The sequence below is a fragment of the Anastrepha ludens genome, chromosome 3, assembly GCF_028408465.1.
Source record: "Anastrepha ludens isolate Willacy chromosome 3, idAnaLude1.1, whole genome shotgun sequence".
Lineage (NCBI taxonomy): Eukaryota > Metazoa > Arthropoda > Insecta > Diptera > Tephritidae > Anastrepha > Anastrepha ludens.
In genome coordinates, this window is record NC_071499.1 from 94,473,672 (window position 1) to 94,493,814 (window position 20,143).

General features: G+C 39.1%; 1 protein-coding gene across 6 annotated transcripts in view; it reads right to left on the reverse strand.

Moving 5' to 3' along the window:
* LOC128858491 (potassium channel subfamily K member 1-like) overlaps nucleotides 1–20,143 on the reverse strand; it is a 52,244-nt gene that overhangs the window by 5,885 nt on the left and 26,216 nt on the right. For 5 of the 6 annotated variants that reach the window (XM_054094839.1, XM_054094837.1, XM_054094836.1 and 2 more), the window contains one exon: nucleotides 98–238. In XM_054094839.1, coding sequence (XP_053950814.1) covers nucleotides 98–238 — 141 coding nt within the window. Of the gene's footprint in view, nucleotides 1–97; nucleotides 239–16,832; nucleotides 17,746–20,143 lie in introns of those variants that run through there. The other variant, XM_054094833.1, reaches the window with a different exon arrangement.

Genomic DNA, 20,143 nt, shown 5'->3' on the forward strand with positions numbered 1-20,143 from the left:
AAAAATTAAAATGCAGAAAATAATAATGATAATGTAATCTGCTTGTACAATACATAAAAGTACATAAAACATATGAAAATAGGTTGAAGGCACCCACCGATTGTTGTTATCACGGTGCTGGAGAAGAAGAATGCCTGACCAAAGCTCCAGTTCATCTCATTTGTGGCATTGCGCAATGGTGATATGCCGCGATCGTTAGCCGTAATCACAGCGTTGAGAAATTCTTCGAGATCTTCGTCTACGTAAATGAATTAAAAAAACAAAAAGCATTATAAATTAAATGAGCGCACAATAATATTGTAATGAGATCAATGCAATAAGTATCGTATAAGTAATAAAAGTGTTCATAATTGATTAATTTAATTCAGAAATAAATAAATACACATAGGCACATGTTACATAGAAGCCTTTGGCAAATGCATATACAACCAAACGGTTGTTTGGATCTACTATAAGCGGCTCAGACTTTCAAGCTGATGTATCAGGTGTAAGCTGTGGAACCAAAATTCACCTATAAGTGGCGCTCAACTATGATAAAATACACGATTTCACAGACTGAAGTGGAAAACAGAGCGTAACTTTGGCGTGACGTAACTGTAGGCAATATGTGAGAGAGCACTAAGAAAATAATGTCAAATAGTTAGCTTTTGTAAACCAAAATGCAATGTTAGGTTGAGTTAATTAATTTAAACAAGGAACAAGAGAATAAAAAATAAATGCAACTCTACAATCACGTCAGCACAAAAGCTGATTCTGTCAAATTAACTTAGAGTCGATTAGCGTTAGCGGGATACTCGGAACTAAAGCGTTTTTCAGTAAGAGCGCTTCAACTTTTGAACTTTTTTGAATAAAACACAAACGGTTTGACTTTTTTAACTAATTTTTTTTTTTTATTATCGAGTTTGAACATAAACATTTAAGTATGAAATTCGATTTCTTTTGCATGACCACCGCGTGCACGTTTTACGAAGTCCATTCGTTGAACCCAATTTTCGACCACTCTTTTGCATAAATCGGCCGAAATTCCAGCAATTTCGCGTTCAATATTGGCTCTGAGCTCACAAATCGTCGCCGGCTCGTTACTGTAGACCAATGACTTCACATAACCCCAAAGAAAATAGTCTAGAGGCGTCAAATCACACGAGCGCGGCGGCCATTCGACCGGTCCATTTCTGGAAATAAGGCGCTCATCGAACTTACTCTTCAACAAATCAATTGTAGCGTGTGCTGTGTGGCTTGTGGCCCCGTCCTGTTGAAACCACATGTCGTCTAAGTCCATACCATTCAATTGCGGCCAAAAATAATCGTTTATCATGTCGCGGTATCGATTTCCATTCACAGTAACGTGGCGATCGTTCTCGTCAACGAAAAAATATGGGCCAATTACGCCGCCGGCATGTAAACCGCACCAAACAGTGATTTTTTCGGGATGCAACGGTGCCTCATGAATCACGTGTGGATTGCTTTCTGCCCAGTAACGCATATTTTGCTTGTTGACAAAGCCATTGAGCCAAAAGTGAGCTTCATCACTGAAGATGATTTTTCGACTTTAAACTTTCTTAACAGAACACGCATTTTTATAATAAAATTCAATGATTTGCAAGCGTTGCTCAAGTGTGTAGCGTTCCATGATGAAATGTATACTAATGAAGTTTACAAATGACAAGCGAAAAATAAAAAATATTGCGTCGTTCGCCCTCCCTATCGGAAAAAAGTTGAAGCGCACCTATTGAAAAATTCTATATGTGTGGCGTTAGCTATAAATATAGGTTAGGTTAGGTTGAAGCGGTTGTCCATTGTAGGACAGACTCAGGCGCATGACCCATTGTGATGCCGCGTGGGGAACTAGCCCCTATCCCTCCTGAAACCAATGCGTGCTATTTAAAAATTACGCAAGGTCCTTAATTTCGACAGAGCCGAGGTCTTCTAACTCGTTGAAGAAATGTCCGCCCAAAATGGCGAGTGTACGTCTGGATAGAGCAGGACAGTGAGACAGAAGGTGCGGGATCGTCTCTTCCTCTTCCTCGTCTAGACAACTTCTGCAGAAGTCATGTGTTTGCTAACCCATTCACTGCCCCGTAATGACTGAATAGCTATAAATATATCGACTAAGTGTTTATAAAGGGCCTTTCGAAAGACGCGCTAAGATTTTGGTTTTAAACTAAAACATGTAAACATTTAGATTCGTTTAGATTTCACCATTTTTATTCAAAACACGGCTCTCAAAAATTATACGCAAAAAATGTCATCATTGAAATGTCCTCCATGAGCATGTCTACAGGTAAAATTCGCCAAACAGTCGAGATGTCGAAATAGAAGATTGTTCAGCCACACTTTGCGCTAAAGCAGCAAAATTCTCAACAGAATATCCAGTTTTTGCTCTGCGAGTTCTTTTTTTTATCCTCGATAGAACTAGTTTCCTGAAAATTCTTCACCAACCTTCGAATTGTCTACTCATTCGGACTATTATTTCCATAAAAACAACTTCCGATATGCTGCTCATAATGATCGTCGATTTTCTTATCTTATTCTATCGTGTAAAAATGTATATCTGTCTACTTGACAAATGTCATCGTACAAGTCAACGCTTTGTAGAATCACCTGGAAGTCCTGCTACATTTGCTTACCACTTACTGTCAATGATGGGTTACGCACTTGCAAAGCAGTACTTCAATGAGAAAAAAAATTATCAAATTTTTCATTTCAGAAATCACCGAAAATACCTCTTAAATCATTTATTAAATACGGATACGGCGGCCGCCATAGCCGAATGGGTTGGTGCGTGACTACCATTCGGAATTCACAGAGAGATCGTTGGTTCGAATCTCGGTGAAAACACCAAAATTAAGAAAAAGAAGCAAGCAATGGCAAACCTCCGAGTGTATTTCTGCCATGAAAAAGCTCCTCATAAAAATATCTGCCGTTCGGAGTCGGCTTGAAACTGTAGGTCCCTCCATTTGTGGAACAACATCAAGACGCACACCACAAATAGTAGGAGAAGCTCGACCAAATACTCAAAAATGGTGTACGCGCCAATTATATATATATATAAATTCGGATCTAGCTATTTTTGATTTGAAAGAAGAGGAGATATTAGAGCACATTATCGGTCAGCTTGATAGGCCCACCCTTTATTTAATAGGATCGTTGTACCTATCTATATCCTTCAGAGGGGCATTATTCAACTTTGGGTCGAATTGATAAATGGATGAGTGATGTCTATGAAAGAGCTTACTCGAAGTGAAAAAGTGGCAATCTGGACTCATTTAAATGAAGAGTGGGCCATTGGCTGTTCACTTCTTCAATCGCATGTCATTGCCTCCTCAACCGACAGCACATATTGTTTTTATTGCAGATATGTAGTGTGCGCAAGGCATATTGAACAAGTAAATATTAGCAGCAGAGCAGCTTATTCGATTTTTTCTATTCATTTGGTCCCAAAAGTTTCAAATTTAGTTTAAGGGGTTAAGATTTTCAATAATTTTTTTTGCTAGTCAGTTGTTTTATTTTACAAAAATAAAAACATAACATTGATACATCATGTTTCGACTTGACTTTAGCAAAATTCCCCAAAAAAAAAAAAAAATTAATAATAATATTAAAAATAAAAATCAATCGGACAAGAGAAATTAGTTTTATTAATAGATAATCTTGTGCTTGATCGAAGCTTTTTTTTCAAAATTAACAATATGGCAGCATCAGGAAATATTTTTCAGATTTTCGAAAAAAATCGACAATTAATTGTTAAAAAAAAATTTACAGTGATCACCAGTTCAAAAAACATAGTTTTGAGAAAAACACAGTTAAAGTTTTGCTATCGAATTATTTAATTACTTACACTGTGTCACCTATTCCTGGGCCAAATAATAGTTTTTCAGCCGTCATAGCAGCTCCAAAATATTGATTTACTCTTGCCTACGTAGCATTCTACCTCCTCGAGTATTATCGTTAGCGCGCTTATCTGCTACTTTAATACGTGTGCTGCTAGCTGCTTGCTCTCGAACGCTCCGGAGTGCCCTTTGTTAAATGTTGAATAACTCGAAAAGTATTTGTCGGATTCACTTCAAAATTTCACACAATATTTTTAAGATATTATACTTTAAGAAAATGTAAAAAAATCCAAGTTTTTGAAAATTCTAACTACCCCTAACCCCTTAAATTATTCTAAGCCCTCAATCTTTGTTTTTAGATTTTGACATTCCATGGACTGAAAGCAAAAACAAAATACATTGCTCTTATTGTTCATGCTCCTCTGCCCCTACCTGTTCAAAATGAGCATATCAACTTGCCCCAGTTCACAACCCAGCGTTAGCAATACTAGCCAAAGAAAAATTCTGCATAAGAATCGCGCCTTCTTCGCTTTTTCATATCGACGGCAACGCTACAAACAAAATTGACGCATTATGAACCTATTTTTTGCTAAAATATCATTAGAACATATTGAAAATTATGTCACACACGTCGCGTAACAATTTACTTTTTCTACATTAAGTTTGATAGTCAGACTTTTGGAGATGTGAGTTGGTTTCCGCGGAGCTAAGGTTTGACATCGTGAATGTTTTTTTGGGGTGTCATTAAAGACTGATATTAGGTATGTTCATGAAGCAAATAATTTGTAACAATTGTTACGATCCCGGTGAATGGAACAATCAAGTTTTGATGTTCATGAGTCCCAAAAACTTGCAAAGTAGAGGAAAGGGAGAGAGCAAAATGATATTTCATTTTAAGGGGAAGTTGCAAGTTCTGATTGGATACATTTTTATTTATAAGAGTGAGAAAAACAGCTGACCGCAAAGTAAAATTAAACATGAACAAAAATATGCGAATTGAATTAAAGTTCCAAATTTAAATAAAACTGGTGATTAAAATGGAGATTGTAAGTGAATATATTTTATTGTAGATAAAATTTATAAAGTTTATTTGAAGTCACACATACATTAAATACGAATCGGACAATGATAGGGAGATATGTACTTCTGAACCACAACCTCTAGTCACCGTTACTGTAGCTGCGAAATCTTCTTCTTCTTAATTGACGCGATAACCGCTTACGCGACTTTGACCGAGTTTCACAAAGCGCGCAAGTCGTTTCTTTCTCGTGCTAACCGGCACCAGTTGGACACACCAAGTGAAGTCAAGTCCTTCTCCACCTGATCTTTCCAACGCAAAGGAGGCCTTTCTCTTCCTCTGCTACCACCAGCTGGTGCCGCATCAAACTTTCAGAGCCGGAGCGTTTGTATCCATTCGGACGACATGACCCTGCCAGCGTATTCGCTGCCCTATGTCTATGTCGTGGGTGGTCATTGCTGGCAGTCTTTGTAGGGGGAATAACGCAAAGGCCTTCGTGGACTTTGTGCCGTAACTGCAAGACTGTCGGAAGTGCGACTATTCCTCCCCGTGGTGGCCACTGGAAACAGGATACCCCAGCACGGTCATGTCTCTGTTGGGGTCCTGGCTAATATAGTCGGGCGGGAAGAGTAAACTTCCTTGGGTAAGTATAAATCCCCAATCCAAGGTGGAACATCATACGCCGAGGGATGCTTGGCTAGAGGGGGATCTAGTCGCTAGTATGCGGACTTGGGGCGCCCTGGCGAGGCCCCATTTCAAAAATGCCTTCCTGTGCTACCGGGGCACTGGCGCAGGTGACCGATATACCCCTATACTCGTGGGAACAAAAATGAATCCAGCAAACAAAAACAAAAAAATGGCGGAAGCGGCCAAGAAGGCTTCAACCAAGAGGCTAACAAAAAACCTCAAAAACCAGAGGCGGTCACACCTCAACAGGAAGAGGCCACCAAGCCTCAAACTAATAAGGAGGAACGGTCCGCAGTTGAAGGCGTGAGTACTGCCGAGACGACTCCAAACACCGATGGCGAAGGGCCGAAAACGGAACAGTCAAAAAGGCTCAGTGGTGCGGGCAAGAGAAGACTTGCACACTTCCTAAAAAATGGGCTAACCAGAGAAGAAGCTTATGCTAAGGCTCTGGAGCCCATGCGCAAAAACACAGAAAAACCAACGACGGGGCCGAAACGACCAAGGTCGGTTGAGGACACACCACCCGAAGCAACAGCAAAAAAGCGGCCTAAAGATGATGGTCCGCCCACATCGAAAGACGCAGCTCTAAAGAGCAAAAAGTGGCAGCCTACTGCCACATATAAAGACATAACAACAGGAGTCAGGTTGGCAGTACTTGCTAGGGACTACCCCAACACGGTACTGACAACCGAACAAATGGACTCCATCCAACAACTCCTGTTAGAAAAAATACTGGCGGGGAAAAACATGGCCACAAAACCAGCGTTCTTGGGCACTACTTACAAGGCAGGATACCTTGTCCTGCATTGTAAGGAGAGCACTTCGGCGGAATGGGTCAAGGCGGCCATTTCTAATGCGTCGCCGTGGGAGGGTGCAACACTGTGGGCCACAGAGGAATCCAAAATTCCTCACTCTCGGATCGCAGTCGGGTACTTTCCCAACTCAGTCAAAGTCGAGACAGCCAAGATACTGGACTTTGTGCAGGGGCAGAATAAAGTCCTCAATGTTGATTCCTAGCGCCTGCTAAAAAGAGCCGAAAGAGGCTCCAACGTAACGCTAGTCATAGCAGTAGACCAAAAATCAGCCGCCAGCCTGAAGGAGTACAATGGTAGAGTAAACTACCGTTTCATACAAGTGACCCTCAGGCTGAAATCTGAAAATATAACGACCGAAGAGTTAGTGGACCAAATGGAGGCAGTGGAGTTACAAGAAGAGGATGAAAGTCCTCCCAAAGACTCCGAAAAAGAACCGGCGAAATGAGGTGCCTCCAGGCAAATCTTCACCATGCTAAGGCTGCCACCACTGAGCTTAGCAGAAGACTTGCCGGAGGTATCAACATAGGGCTGATACAAGAGCCCTGGATCTACAGAGGCCGTCCTCAAGGCCTCAATGTCCAAAACACACAGGTAATTTATGACAAAAGCGCTGTCAAACCTAGGGCTGCGATAATCATAGATACCAATATTAAATTCTTGCCATTCACAGAATTCATGGATGGCGACACATCAACAATACTGGTCGAAGCGGAGTCTGGCGGAAGCAAGAGAGAGGTCGTAATCGCCTCAGCTTATTTCCCCGGAGACGCCGACATAGTACCACCAGAAAAAATCAGAGGCCTAGTGGAGTATTGCCAAACCCACAATCTAACCCTCGTAATTGGATGCGACGCCAACTCCCACAATGTGGCATGGGGAAGCACGAATACAAACAACAGAGGTGAGTCACTCCTTGAATTTTTATTACTTAGTAATATAACAATAGTAAACAGGGGCAATAAACCCACTTTTGTAAACGCAATACGACAAGAGGTACTCGACTTAACTCTAATTACTAACAAATCTTTGAATATGATCAGTAACTGGAGAGTCTCGGATGAGGACTCAATGTCTGACCACAAACACATACTCTTTGACCTAAATGGGGTGGTAAAGTTCTCCACATTTTACAGAAGCCCAAAAACAGCAAACTGGAAAAGATACAATGAATGTCTTTCAGCTAAGCTTAATAACAGCGTAAGCAAAATAACATCAACAGAGGAACTAGAAGAGGCAGTAACAGAAATGACTGACTCAATCATGGCCTCATATCAAGACTGTTGTCCACTAAAAATGAAATCCTCCACGAAGAGGGTCCCTGGTGGAACAACGAACTTGACAAACTTCGGAAAGCAACGAGAAAACTATTCAACACTGCAAAGAAAACAAACAAATGGGACGAATATAGGAAATCCCTAACTAACTATAACAAAGAACTAAGGAAATCCAAACGAAACTCTTGGAAAAACTTCTGCGAGGATCTAAAAGATACTCCAGCAACAGCTAGAATCCAAAAATCACTTTCCAAAGGTGACTCAAGTCCCATAGGCACACTAAAAGGTCCAAACGGAACTATTACCAACACATTCGTAGAAACACTAGAGCTTCTTCTAAAGACTCACTTCCCAGATTGTAAAAGTCATGACCCATCAATCGACAATAGTCTAGACATGGTAACTCACCATCAACGGAGATCTACGGTCTCATTTGTCAATAAAATCATAAACTTCGAAAGGGTAGAGTGGGCAATTAACTCCTTTAAATCCTTTAAATCACCAGGGCCGGATGGAATATTCCCAGCACTTCTATCCAAAGGCACTGTGGAACTGATCCGAGTCATGGTGAAAATCTTCAGAGCTAGCCTAGTATTGGAATACATTCCAAAGATATGGAGGAAAGTGAAGGTAATATTTATTCCTAAGGGAGGTAACAAACCCCCTGATTCTCCAAAATCTTACAGACCAATCAGTCTATCGTCGTTCATGCTAAAGACAATGGAAAAACTACTCGAATACCATCTAAGAGAAGAAGTAATCTTCAAAACACCCCTTCATAAGCTGCAATTTGCTTACCAAAAAGGGAAATCCACAGTCACAGCACTGCACACACTCGTTGTCAATATAGAAAAGGCCCTAAATCAAAAAGAAATAGCCCTATGTTCCTTTATGGACATAGAGGGAGCCTTCGACAACGCAAATTACAAATCCATGGAAACAGCACTCGAAAAAAGAGGTGCAAACCCAATATTAACTCACTGGATAAGCCAAATGCTTAATCAGAGGATTTTTAAAGCCTCGTTAGGCCAAGCTGAACTTAATGTCACAACAGTAAAGGGATGTCCGCAAGGAGGAGTCCTTTCTCCACTGCTATGGTCCCTACTAGTTGATGACTTGGTGCAGCATCTAAACAACAAGGGATTCATAACCATTGGTTATGCAGATTACATATCTGTTATAATAAAAGGCAACCATGAAAGGACACTAACGGACTTAATGCAAAACGCCTTGAGCGCAACATGGGAATGGTGTAAAAAGGAGAGCTGTCGATCAACCCTAACAAAACCACAATAATCCCCTTCACAAGAAAAAGAAAATTAGAGCTTCCTGCATTGAAACTAAATGAAACAGTGATAGAACTAAAGGAAGAGGTCAAATATCTAGGTTTAACCTTAGATAAAAAACTCACTTGGGAATCACATATAAATAATATAACAAAAAAAGCCACGAAATCCTTGTGGACAACCAAACAATTACTAGGGAGATCCTGGGGCCTCAGCCCTAGTATCGCCCTCTGGATATACACCCAAATGGTTAGACCAATCATACTGTATGGGGCACTAGTATGGTGGAGCAAATCTATCCAACAAACAGCGATAACCAAACTGGGAAAAGTACAAAGGCTTGCTTGCCTATGCATCACAGGGGCTATGAGAACTACCCCAACAGCTGGCATGGAAGCACTCCTTAATCTCCCACCACTTCATATAGCAATCCAAGAGGAAGCAGCTACGCAAGCACTCATGCTACACATGAAAGTAAATTTCAAATTGGGCAACCTCACCGGTCACCTAAATATCCTAAATAAAATCAAAAACACCATAAGTATGGCTCAAGTTTCAGACCACATTGACCCAACCCTCTGTTTCACAAAAGGATACTCAGTTACCTTTCCTGAGAGGATAGAGTGGAAAACAAACCCGAAATGGATGAATGATGATTCACAAAAATGGTACACTGATGGATCAAAAACACCTTATGGTGTAGGAGCAGGTGTAGTGGGGCCCAGAATCCACAAATCATACACTCTCATCAGGGACACCACTATCTTCCAAGCGGAACTATACGCAATAATGGAAGCAGTAAACATCATGCAACGCAGAAACCACAAGAGAGTAAGGATTAAAATACTCTCGGACAGCCAATCAGTCCTAAAAGCTTTAGATAGCTATACATACAACTCAAAAACCCTCTTAGAATGCCACAAGGCACTCAATAATCTGGCATCCAAAAACAATGTTTCATTAATTTGGGTACCGGGACATGAGGGATATGACGGCAACGAAAAGGCAGACGTTCAAGCCAAAAAAGGGGCAGATGAAAACTTCATCGGACCTAGTCCTATGTTCGGATTCAACAAAAACAACCTAAAACAAAAAATAAAATACTGGGCCAAAACTCTATTAAATCAGCATTGGAACAATGTAGAGGGTCTTAGACACTCCAAAAAGTTCCTAAGTTTCAACGCTAAAAGAGTCAACATGGCCCTCACGTTAAACAAAAAGAGCATTCGCACTCTCACAGGCGCCCTCACGGGTCACTTCACCTGCAACAAACACTTACATAAATTAGGCATAACTAACACCAGCACCTGCAGATTCTGCTACGAAGATGAGGAGTCTATGGAACATCTCATTATCGAATGTCCGGGGTTGACGCATAGAAGGAAAAGGTTTTTAAACAAGTTCATGATTACAGATGAAGACCTTCAATCACTCCCTCAGAAGGAGCTGGTACAATTCATAAGCATACTTAACAGTCAATAGACAGCATAGGGTGCACAATAGATCAATATGGTCGCAGTGCTAAAGGGCTACTCTTTAACCCTTTACAACCATTAATCATTAACCATGTCGTCGTAAAGCTCATACAGCTCATCGTTCCATCATCTGCGATACTCGCTGTCACCAACGTGCAAAGGTCCAAAAATCTTGCGCAGAATCTTTCTGTCAAACACTCCAAGCGTCGCTTCGTCGTATGTTGTCATCATCCAAACTTCTGCGCCATACGTTAGGACGGGCATGATGAGAGCCTTGTAGAGTGTGAGTTTTGCTCGTCGAGAGAGGACTCTACTGCTCAGTTGCTTACTTAGTCCAAAGTAGCACTTGTTGGCAAGAGAGTTTCTACGTTGGATTTCCAGATTCTCTTTTCATGGGTCTTTTCCAAGATTTGGGGAATCGGGATCTTCACATTCTCTGTGACATGCGCAGATGTCACTGTTTAACAGGTTCGAGAAGTGTTCCCTCCATAATTTAAGATTGCTCTGTACGTCAGCCACCAGATCGCCGTCTTTGTTCTTACAGGAAAACGCCCCGGTCTTAAAACCTTTTGTAAGCCGCCGAACTTTCTGGTAGAATTTTCGGGCGTTGTTCCTATTGGCCAGCATCTCAAGCTCCTCGCACTCACGTATTTCGGCCTCTCGTTTCTTCTCTCGGATAATACGTCTCTCTTCCTTTTTTAGCTCTCTGTAGCGATCCCACATGGCTCGCGTTGAGTTCGATCACAGGGTTGCTTTATAGGCGGCATCCTTTCTTTCTGCGGCAGCATGACATTCCTCGTCATACCAACTGTTTTTCCTGGCTCGCCGGAACCCGATTTTTTCTTCGGCGGCGGTACGTAGGGAACGAGAAATGTTGCTCCATTGTTCGTGCATGCCGGTTTGTTGGGCAGAACTCTCTGAGAGCAAGAGTGAGAGTCGAGTGGCGAATCTTCTGGCTGTCTGTTGCGATTGCTGCTTTTCCATGTTGAACATTCTTTGCGTAGGTAGATGTACGTTTTTTGCTGCACAGAGGCGTGTGCGCAGTTTGGCTGCAACAAGGTTCTGATCCGAGTCGATGTTGGGTCCTCGGATCGTATGTACATCTAATACACTAGAAGCGTGTCTTCCATCTATCACAACATGATCGATCTGGTTTCATGTTTTTCGATCAGGGGACAGCCAGGTGGCTTGGTGAATCTTCTTATGCTAGAATCTGATGGTGCAGACTACCATGTTTCGGGTCCCGGCGAAGTCGATCAGCCTCTGTACGTTACCGGATGTTTCGTTGTGCAGGCTGAATTTTCCGGTATCTTTTGTGTTTTATGTTTACACTTCTTTTTTATTAACTAATTTGGCAATATGCATACTTATCTATAATTTTATACATTCATATTTTCACCCAATGAAGGTTATAGGCATATTTTTATGATGGAACACCCTTACAACAGCCCCCAGGCCCCGCCACCACTCTCATTCGTCACTAATAATCGAATATTTGCTTAAATTTAATCTAAAAAATCTTAGTTTTTCCTATTTCCCACTATTTATAGCACACTCTAGACTTCATAATCCGCATAAGCTGTTCAACTATGGCCCAAATACAAAGTTCAAAAACAGTTTGAGATAGAAAATTAATAAAAATAATTTTGCTTAATATTTTTCTGAATGGTTGTTTTGATTTTATTCAACGAGGCTTAGCAACGGATGCCGGGTATTGTAATATTATGGTTATTAATAAAAATATATTTTCTATGAAATTATTGCTTGTAATTCTTTTATATACATATCCTAAATCCCTCAAAACTACTCCTACGCGAGCGGGGCCGCGGGTTAAAGCTAGTACTTATATATAGGTACATATAAGTACATATATTCATAGACGGAAGGAAAGAAAATATGAATAGAGCTGTAATTGCCACGACAATTCATACGCTAATGGAATGTTCTTAAGCTGACAGCGATGATAAAATGGAACAAATTATTGTGGACAAAATAAAATCATTTCATTTGCTTTCTTTTTTTAATTTAATACGAGGTAGCTTAACTGAATTTTTTTTTTACTTTTTGCGATTTTTCCCGCCAACAATTTAATTGCTTGTAAAACTTGCAAATTGTTACTGGTTTTGCGTTCATGTATCGTTTTTGATATTTTTCTCTTTGGGAGGGGACTCTTGAAAATTAAGTTACTGGCAAGTTACTGAATAATTTTTACATGAACAAACCTATTATGTCTAGATTTCAGAAACGATTTACTTAAATACAGACAACATTGATGGAAATGTGCCACTGCATGAAAGTATACTTGCTATTGAATGCCGTTTTGTGTAAAATTTTTTAAAGAAACCAAACAATGCCTTCATATTGTATACTCATATTATTGTAGCCTTTATGTTCATACATAAAGGGGTTTTTAATAAGAGGTGTTATTTTGATATTCAAAGCAAAATGCTATTTTTTAATATAAATGATGTTTATTTCATTATAAAGAGGAAGGTATGCCGTTAATAGTGGAAAACAACATCAGGTAAATGACCACTACGACCACGCTTACAGGACAATATCCTAGTCATGAAATTTTCCATAATCGAATTGCAAAGTGGCTGCCCTATGTCCTCGATAGCTCCACGAATTCCATCTTTGAGGTCTTGTATCGACCCTGGGCTGTTGGTGTAGACCTTCTCTTTCACGTGGCCCCAAAGAAAAAAGTCACAAGGTGTTAAATCACAAGATCTCGGTGGCCAATTGTGATCACCTCTTCGAGAGATGACATGGTCCGGAAACTTTTCCCGTAAAAGATCAATCGTTTCGTTGCTTGTGTGGCACGTAGCGCCGTCTTGTTGAAAATAAACGTTGTCCAGATCAATACCATCCAATTCCGGCCATAAAAAATCGTTAATCATCTCTCGATAGCGCACCATTCACCTGTTATTGGAAAACACTTTATGTACACATAAAGCAAAAAAACCAGCAATTGGTTACTTCTACAGAAGTGTTAAAAGCCAAACAGACAGAGTTTTATAGGGTATTAATACAAATAAATCCGTTGCGAGCAATTCAAATGACCAACCACCTATGTATCAATTTATTGTACTATCACTTCGAAGCATTTAGCTTAGCCTAATTGCAGACTCATGAAGTTTATACCGAGGAGGTCACTTTTCGGTTCTGTTCTAAAACTAGTAACGTTAAGTTAATTTATATATATCATAATCCTCTAACGGCCAATTCATTAATTTTTTATAAACTATTTAACCGGTTTCATTGCACTTGGAGTTATACTCCCTATTCAACCAACTTTGTAATTTGTAAGAAAGCAGTAACGGACAGCTATTTCTCAAAAGTTTGTAATAATTCCGACAGCCAAAGAAAAAGATTTAATTTAATTAAGGTTCAGCTAATTAGAGCCAAATTGGAAAATGTTTAACGTCTTGCAAGTTTCATAAAGAATTTTTGTTATGCACACCAATTTGGAGTATGCATACACTTTTTATTATTTTACGGGCGTTTGGGGCCGTATATCGCGGCATACAGGGAACTCCTTTTCGTACTGTCGAATGCAGCTTTGAAGTCGACGAAAAGATGGTGTGTGTCGATTCTCATTCATGGGTGTTTTCGAAGATTTGGCGTATTGTGAATATTTGGTCAATGGTAGACTTTTCAGGTCTAAAGCCACACTGATAAGGTCCAATCGGTTGGTTGACGGTGGGCTTCAACCTTTCACACAATACGCTCGCTAGACCCTTATAGGCGATATTTAGAAGACTAATCTTTTCCAGCTATCATTATTTAACAGGTTCTTGAAGTGTTCCCTCCATATGGAGGATGGTTCCATATGTAGAATTCCACGCAAGGGGGGAAGGTTACTGATCGCCATTCACTTGGGAGTGGCCAGGACGATTTTTTTGCATATGATTCCAGCAGTTCACAATTCCCTTGATTAGCACAAGTATCCTTTGGGTAGCTTTCGAACACCCGTTCGGGAGTGAGCTAACGTGAGAAGGCGAAGCATTCCAGTATAGCTGGTTGTGCGCTGGGTTTGTGACCCGCCATTTTAAAATTCCCCTCCAATGAAAGCATGCACCAATCCTCGGATTCGCATAAATCGTATATTAATGGAATGGAAAGAGTTGAAAAAAAGTTTGCCAATATGCAATATACATTGGTAGACGGAAATCCTTGGGATTTAATCTTTACAAGATATGAGGACTTATTTCGTATTGATATCTGTTTAAAATGCAATATAATTGATTATGATGTGTTTAAATTTTTTTGAATTTTATTGCACAACGTCTCATAGAACTAATAATGGATCTAATGAACCAATTGCTAGAAGTATACGGCTATGAAATATTGCTGCGAACCGGATGGATTTTAATGCTACTTTATCTAGATTTAAATTGAATTTATGCACCGTGTTAAATTAGAAATGAACTGAATAAACTGAACAAATAAATAATTAAATGTATTAGCTACGTAAAAGGTAGTATCCAAAAAATGGCATTTTCGCTACGATTTATCCAAAAGCAGACTTTTTTTTATATCTATATTACCTACAGACTTTCAAGAAACTATAGTTCCTTACCGATTTTCCTCACATTTGTGGAGAGAGAAGGAAATATTCGATTTTTTATTGGCAGGACAAACGAATACTTTTTCAAATTATAATAAAATACGATTAACAAACATATTGCTCTGATCTGAAATCAATTTAAGTTGGTGTGATTTTATTAATTTTTTTTTTTAACTTTTCCTCGAAATGCGAAACATATAGGTAGCCCGATGCAAGGTATTTTAGGGTGTGAATAGCCAACAAGTAGTTGGTTGTTTCGGAAAGCACTTTAGAGGTATAATAAGACTGATCTGATATTACATATGTACATTCCGAAATCCTTCAATTGGATAGACTTGCTGAAATCACATTCCGTGCCACGTCTGACGGCTCCGTCATTTACATTGAATTTTTGTTCTGATATTGATGAATTTAACCTTTAACATTTAATATTGAGATAATTTAAGTAAGGAATAAATTTATGTAATTTTGGGATGCTAAGAAATCTTAGTTAGCCAATAAACACGTTCTGTTATGCTAAATGAAAGAGATATGCGGGCTGGCCCGAGGGTAACGTTTAGTACTAACGCAACCCATTATTGTCAAAATAGTTATAATATTTTCAGATTTGCTTTTAATTGGTTAAAATATTTAGTCACGTAGTATTCACGTGGTACTATCCGCTTCGTGCCTGCCATCAAAGTGCCAAAGGACGTAATTTAACTTTACTTAATATTTTGTCCAACATGTTATGTGGAGTGCTGAGTTAGTGATTAGTTAAAACTTAACTTATCTTAAGAAAGTTCCTATATGAATGGGATGATGGAAACTAATACATACAGCAATTTTATATATGCAAGTACTGTCAATATTTGGATATAAACCAGTGCAAAAGATGCGATGTGGCTAAAGTTTTATTAGTCAACTGTGACTAAAAATGACATCAATGGTGATTTGCCATATGCAATGAATAGTTACCTCATTGTTGGATAAGAAGAAAGAAGGGAGCATAGCTACATTTTAAATTTTTCGAAGAAATCCATGGGTTACGGGAAGGTGCAAATTATATGTATACAAACGTTTCCAGTATTGCTGTCAGATTGACATTAGAACTTGTAGATTTTACTATTTAAGTTTCGTCTTTACATAATTTTAGAGCGGTGGGAGAATCAGAATAACCATTATCTTTCAAATAACAATTATTGAAAATAAATGCATGCAGAAATTGTTGCTATGATGGAAAATTTATCCTGCTCAGGCTATACCTATGTTGGTAGAATGAATGGCAGATATGTGGAGGCATATAGTGCTGGAGATGTAAAAACCTTAGCCACCGGCTTGTCCTTCAGCGTCCCAATTCAATTTTTATAATAAGTGCTTTTTCAAAAATATATAGGCACGCACGAATGATAAAATGTCAGCAAAAAGGAATAGGAACAAATGTAAATAAAATTAAGTGTCAAAAATGAAGGTGACTTGTACGTTAATCGCTGCCAAATTCTCAAGTTAAGTTAAATAATGTCAGTTAAGTTGAGTTAAGTATAGACTAAGTATGCTATTTCGTAGATAATTCCTGCATACATGCATATGTATTTATATAACATAAAACTAACTTATACCGAGTTTTATTTGTTTTTACAATTGTCGAGTGTTCGGTTACAAATTGGGATAACGCATCAAAAAAGCTTGACTCATTGATAAGCAAATATTCATATATGTACATATGTTATTGTAAGTACTCGTAGCTAGTCTATCGAGTTCACCTTTTCAAATAAATGTATATACGAGTATATATCCACACACGTACGTGCGTGAATGAACTCTCCAAAACTTTGGGGATGAATAAATAAATAAATATATATATGTATTTATATACTTTTACATAAATACAACTTTACCAGATATTTGTGGATATTTTTGCAAGAAGTTGGCGCGCAATAGAAGCACGGCTTTACGCAATTCCTCCTCGACCGGCGTTTCGACAATTTGGAAGCAAACACTGCCAATTGCTAAGTAAACACAATAAAAGAGTGCAAAGCAAAGCAAACGAACATTTTGTTTGAGCACGCATCCCCACTTTTTGGCGGCAGCACTGCCATGGTTTGTGGCACAGTGCTCAAGGTTGATACTGGTGCAACTATGCATAGCAGCATCACCACAATCTTCTGCGACGCTGAGAGCACGGGAAGGGAGCAACACGATTGAACCAAGGCTAATGCCATTACCGATACTCAGCGTTGATTGATTGCCTGGCGGGCAGTGCGACGGTGATTGCTGTTGGGTCAGGACGCTTGAAGGTCTGTTTTGTGGCTTTAAATTTGGCGTTGGCGTAAAGTTTAATGTGGTGTCGGATATTGAGAAAATGTGCTTCTGTTGCCGGTTTTGTTGACTAAGTGTTTGGCTCTCAGCATATACCTTATTGGATAGACTTTCCTCTGATGATTGATTGCATTTATCCAAATCCTCGTAGCCATTGCGGCGGCGAAACGCTGTCGAGGGCATCGCAACATTCACGTTTGCGGTGATGAATAGTAAGGAGGAAAAGCACGTGACACCCCAGAATAAACGGTGCTTAAGTGTCCTAACACGTTAGGAATCTCAAAGAGCGTTGAGTGCCGGTAGTTGAGTACTCGATGAACATCAAAATGACCAGCGGGTGTAATTTAGGTTTATGATGTGCATAATCACAATACCAGAACCAATAAGTAACACGTACACACGTATACAAAACTTTTCTTGGAAAACAGCACAAAATATGATTAGTATATTTTCTTTTGCATAGTATTTTGAATTTGTAAATAATTGAAAGTATTTTGAAATTCTAACTTGCGGTTTGTTAATCTCGCTGGTCGGTCGCTCGCTCATCAACTGAATGCAGAAATCAGAGATTTGAAATGTGCTCTGATTACAATAACTGTGCTTGTATTTGAACTTTCGCTGCGCTTTGCACTTTTTACTTTTGTTTATTTACTATAATGCACATATGTGCATACAGAAGCACGCGTGAAGATACATATAGAAATATTTTATTATATTGTACCTATATTGGGTGTCCAATTAGGCCGCCTTTTTGATGTTTAGCGCAATTTTTTTGTTGGTATTGCCTGTCAATAAAAATCAGGTGGTTTTACGCCGATGAATTTTCTTTGGGGGGTTTTTGCAGGTCAATAGCCAAGGAACCATTACCAAAGTGGAAAAATGATTTTCAGGGCTTGAGGTTAATTGCTTAGTCTCTCAAGAGACAATATCTCGAAGGTCGTGGCTTGTTTAACCGGTCATTGGCTATTTGGCAGGCATTCCTCAAGACTAGGAGTTTTCTCCCATGAACATAGCAGAAGTTGCAGAGATGAGGAAGAGGAAGAAACAGTTGAGTATTTCCTTTGCAATTGTCCAGCCCTAGCTAAAATCAGAGCAGGTTGTCTAAGTAAATACTTCTTTAATTCACTTACAGAGCTGTCTGGTGTGGGGTTGGGATCAATTCTACGTTTCATACGAGCCACAAAATGGTTCCACGAAGGAAGGTAAATGGGGTGCCCGTGCAGCACAGTGGTAACACAACGGACCTGCAAGGTCTAAGTGAGTTGGTCGTGCAGACCGACTACCACCATAGCCTAACCTAACCTAACCTAACTAAGGCTCGAGGTTCGTTAAAGATACCAATTAGAACACCCTGTACACAAATGTATAGCAAATAAAAATGCCACAATTGTGCGCGGGAAATATTTATTAGCCTGTAAGACAGCATAGAGCATTGTGCTGTTCGTCTATTCAGCAGTTATGAGCCAGAAATAGAGATTAGTATTTAAGATAGCGATATAAGTAATTTACACTTTCCGGCGTACTATACCGCTGCTCTCATTATCACACATTAAGAAAAGGCTTGGATGTACTAAGGCAAATTCAGATTGAAATTCGGTAAATGCAATATTCACAGATGAATCTCCCTTTTGGGCGAATAGTTACATACATCAGATCTGGTGTACTGTTGATAACACCGACACACAAAAAAAAAAAATTGTCTGTACACCGGGCGCAACCTATCTACGGGCATGTTTTTCGACCCGCTGAATACGAATTTCAAGTCAGTTTGGGCCGTCCAGCCTTCAATTTCGAGGTGGTGCTGCACTACTATATTTTTAACACATCTGTATATAGAATTTTAGTAAAAGTAAGAGCACTTATTCAATAATTTTTGGTAGAATTTTTTACTCAAATACTCCCATCGTAAGACGAGCCGTTTTACTGTTATGCTTTTATTCGCAATATGACATTAATTTTTATAGAACTAAGTATTTATTTGTTTGTTAAAAAAGGTAGACTTTCCGAAAGTTCTTTGTTATGTTGCTACACACGTCCGGAACATATTATGTTAAAAGCACACTAGTTTATAGCAAAGAATCCCCAAGAATGGAACCATTCACTCATTCTCGTATAAAAAAATTATGGGAGAGACAAGCTCTGTAACTAACAAAAGAAAGGGCAAAATAACCAATTTTAGATTTCCAAAATGACATATTTTTTTCTCTGAACATAAAAATTTGTGACATCTTTCATTACTTTTGAAAATCAATTAGATTTTATAAATAAACAAGAATAAAATTTTAAATACATTTTTATGGCCTTCTTTTAACTTTCAAGAGAGAGAGTTTGCTCGTCTTTTAAGTTCGATATCTGCATTCGTGCTCTTCTTAATTGTGGTCAATGCAAAAGTTGGTATTTTATTGTCATGCAAATAACTTATATATCTATTGGAGGATTGTTTTCATTTACACCCGTTTTCTTTTGTGAAACATTTTAACCCTCTACCAACCCACAGAGGTAAGAAATATTGGGTTAAAATTCTACACAAAACTATGCGCCCTTAAATTTTTATTATGGGCTATATATGTATACGAGGGGTGCCTTTTATATGTCGTGATTAGAGAACAAAAACAAATTTTAATCATTGAAAATCACTTTATTGTTTATCAAAATATTCTCCATGAAGATCTATACACTTTTGCATGCGTTTGAACCAATTGTCGAAGCACTTTATCCACTCTGAATGAGGTACCTCCAAAACATGCATTCTGAATGCCGCAACCGCTTCTTCGGGTGTCGAAAAACGGTGACCTCTCAGTTTGTTTTTTACGTACGGGAATAGAAAGAAGTCATTCGGTGCCAAGTCAGGACTATACGGCGGATGACCCATTAACTCGATGTTTTGGGT